This window comes from Miniopterus schreibersii (assembly GCF_964146895.1).
Source record: "Miniopterus schreibersii genome assembly, chromosome: 16".
NCBI lineage: Eukaryota > Metazoa > Chordata > Mammalia > Chiroptera > Miniopteridae > Miniopterus > Miniopterus schreibersii.
This window is the reverse complement of record NC_138116.1, coordinates 22,742,338-22,755,250: the sequence shown is the minus strand read 5'-3', so window position 1 is coordinate 22,755,250 and position 12,913 is coordinate 22,742,338. Positions and strand designations below refer to the sequence as shown.

Below are 12,913 nucleotides of genomic sequence, written 5' to 3'. Positions count from 1 at the left end.
AGCGGGGTGTGTGCATGCACCTACCTCTGGGTAAACGTGTCTATTTATGGACCTTTGTGTATATGCGTCTCTGTGGCGGTGTGTGCCGCTGCACGCCTGTTGTTTTGAATTGTCTGTATATGCCTTCCTAGGGGTCTGTGTGTCCTCGTGTGTCTGTCCCTCTGGGTGTATAGGATCTGAGTGTGTCTTTGTTGATCTTGTGTGTCTATGTGTACGTGCATGCTCGTGCGTGGCCTCTGTGCCTGACTTTGCCCCCTGACCAGCACGGGTATCTCTCTCTGCGTGGGCACCACTGTATGTGAATACATCAGTGTGTGCAGACAGTGTCATCATGGGGAGATGTATGTGCCTTGGAGTCTGCGTGTAGCCATCTGCGAATGGGCCTATGGGCCTCACGGTGTATGTCCTTGTGTTCTTCTGTGTGTGCCTTTCCCAGTGATGGCAAAACAGCAGAATGTGGTTTCCCCAGAGCCTCTCCCTTGGGTGGCAACCAGAGTGATGTTATTTCATGAGACCTTGGCTCTTCTTTCTTGCTCCAGCCTCAGTTGGACCCCTGGGGGTGGCCTGTTCTCTGCCACACAGTCTGATTGTTTATGTTTGACCAGAGCAAAAAGTTACCCTCTTGAGACAGCCATCCAATGAGCCGGGGGTCCCAGCTGTGACCCCTGGCCAGGGTTGAGAGGGACTGCTCTGAGGCACTTAGTCAAGGTGGCTGTTCTGCTGCAAAATGACACCTGAAAAGACCCTCCACACCTGGCCCTTTCGTGGGTGCAGAATTTTAGGCCTGTCAGGCTGTGTGGAGTCATCCTGGGGCAGGTGTAGGGGTGGTGGTGTCGCCCCTCATTGAGTGTACCTACAAGCTAAGCAGTCATACGTGTGTGTGTGCACGGGCCACGACTCATGCATCATCCCCACGGCCGTTCACAGTGAATGTCAGAAGCAGACAGTGGGTAGCACAGAGCAGCGCTGTGTAAAGGGTGCTGGGGGAAGTTCCCAACAGCCCCCAGAGAGGCTCCGACCTCAAATCAATGTGTGCCCTAGGCCTTGTGTGGGAAAGTAATGGACCCAATTGTGAGGGCGCTGAAAGGCATTTCTGGGTCACTTCGTGCTGACTGGAGGGGAGACTGAGTCACCAAGTGCCCTGGCACCCCCCCCCCTTCAAATGAACTCCACACCCAGCAACTCATTTGGTCCTCAGGCTCGTTCCTGTCCTGCCCTTTCCTCCTCACCTGGCTGCAAATCCCACTTCATGGGTGAGGGAACCAAAGCTCTTAGCTAAGTGTCCAGCCCAAGGCCACTTCATTGTCACTAGAGCTCCAACGCTGGTCTCTAGACTCCAAGTCTGGGAGGGTTGGGGTTCCACAAACCCACATTCCTCAGGCAGGGAATCTGTACCCTCTCTTCCCCACTCCAGGGAACCCACACAGCAGGGAAGTTATCCTGGGCATCAGAGTTCTAGGACGAGGTCACTCCTTCCTCTCCCTGACACCCCATCTCTGTCACCCCTCCCCATTACAAAATAACTACAAAAACTCATTAGATGAAAACATTGAGCTCCCAGCTCAAACACCTCCTGAGGATTCCCACCAGGCCGGAAGGTCAAAATCCCCAGCATTCTCTGCAGAGCCTTCTGGCAGCGGGCACTGCCCACCGCACACCCTCCCATCGCCCATGCCTCCCCTCCACCTTGACCTCTGTGAACCTGCACTGCACTTTCAAATTCCCAAGCCCTGCCCTATCCCACTGCCTGGAATGCCCTTCCCCTGGTACAATTTCACTGATCCTGCTGTGAAAACTAATCGACTCTCTGGAAAACCTTGGGCTTGCTGCCTGCGCCTCCGCGACCCCAAAGCATTGCGCGCATAACTCGGCGCCCTTGCCAGGCTGCAGCCTCCGGCCGCAGAGCTCCGGCCGCTTTCGCTCCCCACCTGTGGGCGCCTCCGGACTCCACAGGTAACTAACTGATGAATGAACGGCTCCCCTCCCTCCCTCCCGCCCCGGAAAACACGCTTCCTGCGGTCGAGTCCCCGTAGCTCCCGCTGCAGGGAAGGAGGAGGGCGACCCTGCTGCGCGCCCGCGGCTGGGACGGAGCGCGCAGCCGGCGGGCGGGCGCGGCCGGGTGAGCCCGGGCGTGGGGGGCGCCACCACCAGCCTCCGACCCCGGCCCGCGCTGGCTGCTGGCGCCTCTTCGCCACGGTTACCGCTAGTGGCTGCTGTCGCTCGGTGAAGCCCGAGGAGACCACGGCCAGAGCGTCCACCGCGCAAGATGGTGGCTCCTGTGTCTCCGTGAGTGTGAGCGGGCGGGGCGGGGGCGTCCCCTCCCCGAGCTGCCCGGCAGGGGGCGGGCCAGGGGGGCTGGGGCCCTGCGGGTAGTAGGCACCAGACCCCGGAATGGGAGTAACCCATCCGAGGGCTCCTCCCCCACGCGCCCCCCAGAAGTTCCCCAGCCCTCAGGGTCCCCACCCCAGGAGGATGGGCCGGGCGCGCAGGGAGCCCAAACCTCACCCCGGCTGCCAGGGGGAGGGGTCGCCCGTCTCTCCTCTGCCCGGAGCTTGGACTCTTAGTTGGGTCCTAAAAGGAAGGGACCCAAAGGAGCCTAGGGGGGAGGCTTGGGACCACCATCCTGGGGCTAAATAAACCCTATGTCTGAGGCTTTCATGCTGGGTGGAGGGGGGGTGGCAGACCTGCAGGCCATCACCCCAGAGGCCCCCAAGCTGTGCCTGCCCCCATCCTGCTGACCAGGGTAGGAGAGGCCTGAGGGACTTGGGTCTGAGACATCAGTCTTGGACCGCACCCCACCCAGCCTGATTCCCTCAGGTTGAGGTGGGGGACTGTCAGAGGCTTTTGTCTGCGTTTTGTTTTGTTTTGTTTGAGTGGCGCTGTCCAATAGAACTTTCTAGGGTGTTGTAGACGTTCTCTTTCTGAGCCGTCTAATACCTTAGCCACTAGCCACATGTTGCTATGGAGAATTTGAACTGTGGCTAGTGCGACTGAGGAACTGAATTTAAACATTTTTTATTTAATTCTGATTAATTTTGAACAGCCACATTTGGCTAGTGGCTACCGTATTGGACAGTGCAATTTCAGAATCTCCGTCTCTCCATGCTTCCTTCCTACCTATTCTTTTGATCTTTTATCAAAAACATCCTCGGTCTGATTTGTCCCCTATGCAGAATGGGGCAGTAGAGCCAGGGTCTAGGTGCATGGGAAGGATCTGACAAACTTCCAGAAGGGTATCACCTTGGACCTCCTCCCCGTTCTAAGACCCTTTGGGCGGTGGGCTGGACAAGGTCACTGAATCATAGGATTCTGGGAGGAAAGGATGTCAAAGGAAGCAGTTTTAACAACCCAACTGGTGCCCAGGCGCCCACTCCGCTGCTCTTTCTGCCTGAGAGCTCTTGCTTCCTTACACTCATTCACTCCCCAAATTTTGTGGCACACATCTGGGTGCCAGGCATGTTCCCTTCTCTGGGGTTGTCATGAACAGGAAAGTTACCTTTCCTGCCCTTAGGGGGAGAGAGGGAGAGAGAGGGAGGGAGAGGGAGGATACCAAGCAATAGAACTGCACAGAAATAAACAGATTTGTAAACTGTGGAGTGCAACGGAGGGAACAAACGGGGTAGTGACAGAAAGCAGGGGGCTTCCTAGCAAAGGATAATTAGAGAAGCCTCCTGTGAAGAGGGAACAGTTAAGCTAAGACCAGAGGGGACGTGGAGGGTGGGAACATTCTGGAAGAAAGCGCAGCATGCCCACAGGCCACGAGGATGGGAATCTGACATTCTGGAGGAACCCAGAAAAGGCAGGTATAGCCAGAAGGGGAGGGAGGGACAGAGTGGCTGCCAGCGAGGCCAGCAATTCCTAAGCATTTATTTGGCAGATCTGGAAAGGGATTCTGGCACTGGCCTCAGAGCAACAGGCTGTAGAGGAGAGGTTTTGTTTTCGTTTTTGTTTTTAATCTTCACCTGAGGATATTTTTTCCATTGCTTTTCAGAGAGAGAGAGAGAAACATCTGTGTGAGAGAGACATCAATTGGTCGCCTCCCGCTCACGTTACCAGCTAGGGTGTAGTGGAGGGGTTTTTAAATAGTGTTTTTATTTATTTATTTTTGTTTATTTTTTGTTGTTTATTTTTGTTTAAAATATTACAGATGCCCCTTTTTCTCCCCAATGACCCATTTCACCCCATCCCGCCCCCCTCCCCAGTCCCTCTCTCCACCATTGCTGGTGTCCTTGGGTTGTGGATATCTGCATATAAATTCTTTGGTTACTCTCTCCCCCTCCACCCGCCCGCCCTCCTCCATCCCTCTGACATTCGTCAGTCTGATCCATGCTTCCATGTCATTGAATCTATTCTGTTCATCAGTTTATTAAGTTCTTTAGATTCCACATATAAGTGAGATCATGTGATGTTTGTCTTTCTCTGCCTGGCTTATTTCACTTAGCATAATATTCTCCAGGTCCATCCAAACTGTCCCAAAGGGTACGAGATCCTTCTTCTTTACAGCTGCGTAGTAGAAACAGCCCACGTGCCCATCAGTAAGCAGTGTTTTCAGAAGCCCCCTCTGGCTGCTAGGATTTGAATGGCTTAGAGATGGGTAAGAGTAGAAACCCAGAGGGCCATGAGGAAGCAGCTGGCATAGCCCAGACAAGATATGAAGGTGGCAGCGGCATGGAGAAAAGGGGTCAGTTAGAGGTAGATTGTGGAGGTGGAATCAACAGGACCAGGTTCTGGATGTGGAAGAAAATGGGGCTTAGGGGGGCATGTTTCTGGCCAGAGCACCTGGTTGGGAGGATGGGTAATTTCCTGGACAGGGGACACTTGGTAGGGACAGATGGAGAGTTCCATTAGACAAGCCAGGAGGGTGGTTGGATGGAGAGGTGTGGTGCCCAGAGGAGTGGCCCAGGCTGGGGTTGTGTATCTCAGAGTGGCCAGCAGAGGTGGTTCTGAACTCTTTGGACAGGTTGAGGTTGAGAAGAGGAGGTGAAGATGACAACACAGGCCAAGGAGCGGCTGATGGGGGGAAGGAAACCCAAGGAATGTAGAATCTTGGGAACCAAAAGAAAAATGGGTTTCAAGGATGGCGCAGTGAGCCATACCAAATGCCACGCAGAGTCCAAGGGGAGAGGACCAACTTTCACCCACATCTGGCAAGACAGTACCTTTCCTTACACTGAATAGGCTGCCCCTGGAATTCTACTCATCTGCCCTTATTTTACCCACCCTCCAAGTGCAGGTTCCACACAGGGTGCTGGGTATAATATCAGGTCGACAAGACAGTCACTGCTTTCTCAAAGCTTACACTCATCTAGCAAACAGCCTCAGAAACAGGAAGTCCTTTCATATAACCAAAATAAATCCTTTCATTCTTTTAAACAACCAACTTTTGCTGAGAGGCATCTGCGTGCCCAGCCCTGTACAGGGACTTAGAGATCCAACAATGAACAAATGTGATCTTGGCCATCCAGGAACCAAATGTAGAGATGCACAGAGCATACCTGCATTCTACATATTATATTACAAAGACTCACACGCAGGGGATTATGGGAGACAGGAGGGCAGGTTAGCAGCACAGGGGGTGTCTGAGCTGCTCTCCAGGAACGAATGGGAATTAGCCAGGGAAAGGAGGGTAGGCAAATCCAGGCACAGAGGATGAAGGCAGAAGCTAAAGTAACAGTAATACGTGTGGGGAATGGTAAGCACTGGGGGTTGGCCAAGCAGAAAGGAGTGACGGATGGGAAGCTCAGCAGATGTCCAGAGGCTTGGGGTGGGGGGACAGACATGGTGAGGTGTTTAAACTTAGGCCACAGGACACCACTAAAGAGATGGAAGCAAGAGAGTGACACAGTTGGATTTGTGTGTGACCTTGCTCTCTGGCTGCTGTGTAAAGGATGAATTTGGGGGGATGACTACAGAGGTGGAAGCAGCTGCAAAATCCAGGTGAGAGGGTGCAGGCCAGAGTCTCAATGTGGCCTATGGGGTTAGGAGGACTTGGGATCTAATTCTGCCTTAGGCACTTACTGCTTGTGGACCTTGGGTGAGTCACTTAAAGTCTCTGAGCCTCAGTTTCCTCCTATTCAAAATGAGGGTAATACCACCCTCAGAGTCTCTGCAAGAGGAATCTTGGTCCCCTCTTTGAGTCACTGCAGAGTAATAGCACAGGGCCTGAGAGTTTGTTCACGCTCGATAACAAACATGGTAGTCACTGCTGTTATCAGTGGGCATGGAGAGGTGGGGACAGACAGGTTTGAGAGATAATTAGGAAGCAGGGTTGTCAGACTGGGGCCATCAGCTGGACATGGCCTCTGGTCCTGAACTGCTCATCCTGGTCTCACACCCCAAGTGGGGTGGCAGAATGAGGGAAATAGAGGTAACCAGCTAGGTCCCTTTAGTCTGGATCCTAGCCCCCACTTCTGGGCTACCCTTCCCAAAACCACAGTGTGTGTGTGTGTGTGTGTGTGTGTGTGTGTGTTTAAGGAAGGTTGCTCCAGAGAAAACAGATCCAGTTCCTCAATCCTGTGGCTCCGGAAGCTCAGCTTTGGGCTAACTTCCTTCTGATAAAATAAATGACTGTGGACTGGAAGGATCAGTCATCCTTTGGATGACAAGTCAGGAGGTCTGAATTTTTGTTCTCGCTCAGCCACAAATTATTCATGAGTCCTGAGACCCACTCTGTGTCCAGGACTCAGTTCCTCCGCCTATAAAATGTGGTTGCATAGACAGTGAGGGTCTTTCCAGCTCTGAATTCTGACAGGCTTCAGCCGTCAACACTAAGCAATGCCTTGTCCTGGATGGAGGACGACCCTCAGATGGGGCTGGGATTCCCATACCTCCCCGCTGTGAACAACACTCTCTGGCCCTTTGATGACCCTGCTCACTCCCAACAACCCTGCCCCATTGGGTTCAGCCTACCCCTCAGCTGGACAGTGCTCTGTGGGCAGTGTGAATCCTCGGCGGACTCCCTAACACCCCTCCCTTGTCTCTTTCATCTCCAGTCTCCCACCGGCGGAGCAGGAATAAACTTTCCCAGCTAAGTTAGACGGATGGTCCACAGTAGCCTGTCGTGCTGCCCTTCTCCTGCCTCCCCACCAACGCCCCTTTATCAAGGGAGGTGTCTCTGTGTGGGGGGTAGGCTGGGGGTTAGAGCATTTGGGTAGGGTTGGGGGTACCCTGCCTCTCAAGCAGGAATGGTACCCCCGGGGAAGAAACCAGCTGGAGAGGCCTCCAACTCCAACAAGAAGTGCAAGCGTTACTTCAATGAGCACTGGAAAGAGGAGTTTACCTGGCTGGACTTTGACTACGAGCGGAAGCTGATGTTTTGCCTTGAGTGCCGCCAGGCCCTGGTACGGAACAAGCATGGCAAAGCTGAGAACGCCTTCACCGTGGGCACCGACAACTTCCAGCGCCATGCCTTGCTGCGCCATGTGACCTCGGGGGCCCACCGCCAGGCTCTGGCTGTGAACCGGGGCCAGCCCACTTTTGAGGGCCAGGCTGAGGGAGGAGGTGCCTACCCAGGCCTGGCGACCACCCCTACCTCCAGGGACATCAAGGTGGAGGTGGACCCGGCCAAAGTGGCTGTGTTGACCACAGTGTACTGCATGGCCAAGGAGGACGTGCCTGACGACCGCTGCTCTGCCCTACTGGAGCTACAAAGGTTCAACCTGTGCCAGGCGCTGCTGGGCACAGAGCGTGGTGATTACTACAGTCCCAGGAGGGTGAGGGACATGCAGGTGGGTGGCAGCCAGAGGTATGGGGGAGGGCTTGGGGAGGGAGGACATTGAGCCATCTGGCACAGTGCCAGCATGCCAGGCCCCTGGGCAGCAGCCAGAGCACTTCATTCATACCTTCATCCGTCACTGAGCACGTATTGTGTGCCAGGCCCTGGGCCAGCTGCTGGGAACACAACAGTGAAGCAGCCAGACCAGGCCCTGTCCTTGGGGACACAGGGGCACTCCCCTTACTACCTAGGCCAGAGATAGCAAACTGGTGGCCCTGGGGGCTTGATTGGCCCACAAAAGTGTTTTGTTGGTTTTCACAGTGTCTTTATTTTATTTTTTAAATATGTTTTTATTGATTTTAAAGGGAGAGGGAGAGAGAGAAACACTGGTAGGAGAAATATAGATCGGCTGCCTCCTGCACGCCCCCTGCCAGGGATCGAGCCTGCAACCCGGGCATGTGCCCTGACCAAGAGTCGAACTGGCTACCGTTTGGTGCATGGGATGACACTCAACCAACTGAGCCACACAAGCCAGGGCCACAGAGTTTTTAAAACACTTAAATTAGCTTCCAAATTTAACAAAATGAGAGACTACATATAAACATCTGGACTTGTTACTTGTACTGAAAAACTAGGTCCCCGTGCTCTCAGGGCATGAAGTGGTGAAGCTGGGGAGCAGGCATGGACTCCCCATTCCCTCTATTTTATCCCTGGCCCACTTCAAGCTCAGTATTACCCATGTGGCCCCTGGGGTACTTACTAGCTGTGTGAGTCCTAGGGGCTGGTGTGGGGGTGGGGGAGTTGATTTCACCTTACAGAGAGATGACAAACAAACAGAACACACAACTGGGGCCCTGTGTCATTGGTCAGGAGTTGGGAGTGAACAATGTCTATCAGTTAATCCCTGAACAGCAGAGAGGAGGGAGACCCCCAGGAATAAGGTGGACTGGGTAATGCTGTAGAAACACACACATACCAAATTCTGTAGAACCTTTACAGTTTGTAAAGCATTTTACATTTTATAAACATAACAAAAATTTACATTTATAATTCACAACAACCTTTTGAGGAGATTGGGGGCACCTATCAGCCTGATTTTAGAGCTGAAGAAACTGAGGCTCAGAGAGGTGAAATAACTTGCCCAAGGTCACAGAGCCATTAAGTGGCAAAGCTAGAATTAGTCCCTAAGTCTGTCTGATCCCAAGGCCTGTGCCCTTCCTATCACCCTGTACTGTCTGCCTTCTCTTCTCAGGACAAGCCTAACTCTGCCCTCCCTCCCTTTCTTTCTCTGGCTGTCCCAGGTTGCCATTGCCAGCGTCTTGCACACAGAGGCCTGCCAGTGCCTGAAGGCATCCCCATATGTGGGGCTGGTGTTGGACAAGACCAGGGATTGGCCTGAATCCCACGGTCTGGCTTTGTTTGCCACTTCGGTGTCCCCCTGTGATGGTCAACCTGCCACCACTTTCCTGGGCAGTGTGGAGCTACAGGAGGGTGAGGCTACTGCTGGCCAACTCCTGGACATCCTGCAGGCCTTCGGTGTGTCTGCACCCAAGCTAGCCTGGCTCAGCTCAAGCCTCCCCAGGGACCGCCTAGGGAGCGTGGGGCTGCAGCTCCGGGCCACCTGCCCGCTGCTCACAGAACTACACTGCCTCCCAGGCCGGCCAGATCCTGAGCCCCCTGCCTACCTAGGTGAATATGAAAGTGTACTGGATGCCCTTTTCCGCCTCCACGGTGGACCCAGTTCCCACATGGTCCCTGAGCTCCGGGCAGCACTGGACCTTGCAGCTATCGACTTGGCAGGACCACGGCCAGTGCCCTGGGCCTCGCTGCTGCCTGTCGTGGAAGCAGTGGCTGAGGCCTGGCCTTGCCTGGTGCCCACACTGGAGGCCTGTGCCTCAGCCTCTCCAACAGCTAAGGCACTGGCCCTCGCCCTGCGCCAGTTCACCTTCGTGGCCTTCACCCACCTGCTGCTGGACACTCTGCCCTGCGTGCAGAAGCTCGCCCTTGTCCTGCAGCCAGAAGACCCGGACTTGGCCCTGCTGCAGCCCCTGGTGATGGCAGCTGCAGCCTCCCTCCAAGCGCAGCGAAGCTCGGGTGGCGCGCGCCTCCAGGGCTTCCTGCAGGAACTGGTGTCCTCCAGTCCTGACTTGGGCGGTGGGCGCTGTACCTACCGCGGCCTGGAGTTGGTCGGCTACTCCGAGGCTGCGGTCCGGGGCTTGGAGCGGCTGCGAGGGGCCTTCTTGGACTCCGTGCGGAAGGGTCTGCGAGACTCGTACCCTGGGCCCTCGCTGGATGCCACGACCGCCTTCTCCGCGATCTTCGATCCCCGCGGCTACCCGCAGGCGCCTGAGGAGCTGGGCGCGCACGGCGAGGGGGCGCTGCGGCTGCTGCTGCGCGCCTACGCCCCGGCGGTGGTGCGCCAGCGCGCGCTGGGGGACTTCGCGCTCTTCAAGCGCGTGGTCTGCAGCCTCGGGCGGCTGGGCCCGCGGGCGCTGTGCTCCAAGCTGGCCTGCGCGCACTCCGAGCTGCACGAGCTGTTCCCTGACTTCGCCGCCCTCGCCGCCCTGGCCTTGGCGCTGCCCGCGGGCGCCGGCCTGCTGGACAAGGTCGGCCGCAGCCGGGAGCTGCGGTGGTGGGGGCAAGGCGGGGCCGGGGAAGGCCGGGGAGACCCTGTGGTCAAGATTGCTGTGGATGGGCCCCCGCTGCACGAGTTTGACTTTGCGCTGGCCGTGGAGTTCTTAGAGAGTGGGTGGGGGGAGGGGTTGCTGGGGTCGCAGCTCGCGTGAGGGTGAGGGTGGCCTCCTTCCCTCTACCCATCCAGCCTGGGGCCGTGGGCACGCTAAGGGCCAAGCCGGACTTGACCATGCCGCACCGAGCTGACTTACTGTGGCCTTCCATTCACCTTCCCCTGCTCCCTCTGCGGCCCGCTGAGTACGAACCCAGCCCTGTGGGCTGTGGAGGAGGGCTGGGTCCAGCGGGGCCTGGGCGAGTGGGCAGTCATGCTAGGGTCTGGGGCACCCTAAATATTGCTCCTGACCGTTGTAGAGTTTGGTGAGGAGTGGCTCACCCGTTTCCCTCTGGACTCATCCCAACTTTTGGCCCTAAAAAAGTTGAGGGTGGGGGTTCTTGGTTGGAGGGAGGAAGACTGGGGATCCAGAATTAAGGGATTAAGGGAAAGAAGAATGGGTCCTTGACTGTTTCTCAGCCCCACTCCTGGCAGCATCTCTTCTCTTCAGATACGACTGGAGAGCAGATCACTGTCCTTGTTTTTAACCCACAGCACAGCACCCTCTCTGTGCACAAGCAACCAGTTCAAGGGAGGTACTGGTGCCCTCCCTCCCCTCCCCACCAATAGGTTGCCTGAGGCTTTTATGTATATGACCATGTATATAACATATCTATAAATGTGAAATAAATTTATCCTATTTTTCATACTGTTAACACATAAATCTAAAAGGACTTCTTTTTGTTTTGCAGTGACAGAGTCCAAAAAGTCCCAAACAAACTGGACTTATTTCTAATTTTTTTCTTTCTTGAAATCTGGTTGTTCCACTGAGTTCCTTGCCTCAGACCTTTAAGAACAAAGACTGTAAAACCACCGTGCTATCCCCACCTCCAGGCCTGACCCAGGGATGCCATTGGAAGGCTTTGTGCCTCCTGGGGAAAGCAGTTGAAGCCTTGCCAGAGCTGGGGGACACATCCCTTCAGATTCCAAGGGTTTCCCGTCCCCTCTGGCAGCCCTTGCTGGGAATGATGTGGGGATCTGGAGAGGGGGAGTTAGTGAGAAGGGACGGGGCTGATCTTTCCCCAGGCCTGGGTTCGGGTTTAACTTGCAATAAAGAGGAAACCCAGTTCATGTGCAGTCTCCATGGTGGTGTGTGTGTGTGTCAGGGGTCCACCCTGATGCCTCTGTCCCCTCCCTTGGCCTGACTCCTCTTAGGGGGTTCATTTTTGCCTCTGTAGGGGCTGGAGGGTCATCTTTCTGGGCTGGGAGCCTTATGCTGTGGATTCCCTGCTTCGGCTTCCCCGTTGTGGAGAGGAGAGGCACAGAAATGGGCTGCAATTGCCCTGGGCTTGGCCTGTGCTACTTTGTGAAGAGGGAAGCAGGAGCTCTGCCCTGGCTCCACACCCAAGAAGCCCATCAGCCTCTTCTGGCTGTGGAGGTGGGATTGCCCTGTGGCTCCCGATTTCAGACCCTGCCCTTCTTCCTCCTGCAGCAGGCCCAGCATCCAGTGCCCCCAGCCCCCTGCTGGCCTCCCTGCCCCTGCCCACCAGGCCTCTGCAGCCCCCGCTGGACTTCAAGCACTTGCTCGCCTTCCACTTCAATGGCGCTGCCCCGCTCAGTCTCTTCCCCAACTTCAGCACGGTACGGGCCGGGCTGGTGGGTGGGGGCATGCAGCCAAGCTGGGGTGGGCAGGGAAGGTGGGCTCAGAGGGGCCTGTTCTCAGAAGCTGGGTCTGACCGGGAGCTCATTCTCCTCCAACATCTCCAAGAGACTAGGTGCTCCCAAAACAGAGACCCCTGGGCCCAGCTCTCTGGGCCGGGGAGGAGGATGGTGTTACCCGCGCCCCCAGTGATAACTGTAGGGTCTGTACTGTAGATTTCACTTGCGTTTTGGTATAGGGACTTCTGTGGATGGTTTGTGGGTGGCTGTGTGCAGTTGGGTGTGCCTTTCTGTTTTAGTTTATGTCTCCGTAGGTCTTTGTGCGTTCTTTGTAGATGTGAATTTGTGTGTTGTTGTCCTGTGTGTGTTTGTAAACAAGTCTTTGTTTCTCGGTACATGATATGTATGCCTGGGTATGTGAGAGGTGTTTTGTATCTTTGTGTTGACTATGTATGTATTTGGTGTGCGTCTGGCCTCTGAGTGTGTTTTGTGTGGGTTGGGTGATTGTGCCTTTGTCTGTGATTGTGTGCCATTTGTGTGTGTGTATGTGTGTTATTCTGCATGTCTCTGTAACCTGTAGCTGTCCGTAAGCTCATATGCTGTCTGTATAGTAGCCTGTGTATTTTCATGTGTGCATGTGTGTGAAGAACAAGTGTAGTGAGCATGAAGTAGACTTCACGACATGAGCTATAAGGAATGGCCCTCCTTTTTAATTTTGAGAAATCAAATGCAATCATCATGGAACCCCACCCCACCCTGACAAGATGGTGGGGAATTTGGCCTCAGTTACCCTGAGGAATCCCTTCCTTCCTGCC

The 12,913-nt window shown here is 55.1% G+C and overlaps 2 protein-coding genes across 6 annotated transcripts in view; both read left to right on the top strand.

Annotated features, from left to right (window-relative positions):
• ZNF385C (zinc finger protein 385C) overlaps window positions 1-12,913 on the top strand; it is a gene marked incomplete at its 3' end in the record, with an annotated part of 52,287 nt that overhangs the window by 31,748 nt on the left and 7,626 nt on the right. For 3 of the 5 annotated variants that reach the window (XM_081116215.1, XM_081116213.1, XM_081116216.1), the window contains one exon: window positions 11,932-12,080. In XM_081116215.1, coding sequence (XP_080972341.1) covers window positions 11,932-12,080 — 149 coding nt within the window. The remainder of the gene's footprint in view (window positions 1-11,931; window positions 12,081-12,913) is intronic. The other 2 variants (XM_081116214.1, XM_081116217.1) reach the window with 1 other exon arrangement.
• LOC308546808 (uncharacterized protein C17orf113) lies at window positions 2,135-11,569 on the top strand. Its single transcript, XM_081116212.1, has 3 exons — window positions 2,135-2,286; window positions 6,993-7,727; window positions 9,016-11,569. The coding sequence occupies exons 2-3, from the start codon at window positions 7,185-7,187 to the stop codon at window positions 10,498-10,500; spliced, it is 2,028 nt and encodes a 675-aa protein (XP_080972338.1). The 5' UTR covers window positions 2,135-2,286; window positions 6,993-7,184; the 3' UTR covers window positions 10,501-11,569.

Bases quoted from the DNA above. Each gene is read 5' to 3' on its own strand.
- LOC308546808 (XM_081116212.1), top strand. From the start codon at position 7,185: ATGGTACCCCCGGGGAAGAAACCAGCTGGAGAGGCCTCCAACTCCAAC. The intron at 7,728-9,015 runs GTGGGTGGCAGC...TGGCTGTCCCAG, and splicing joins GGAGGGTGAGGGACATGCAG to GTTGCCATTGCCAGCGTCTT.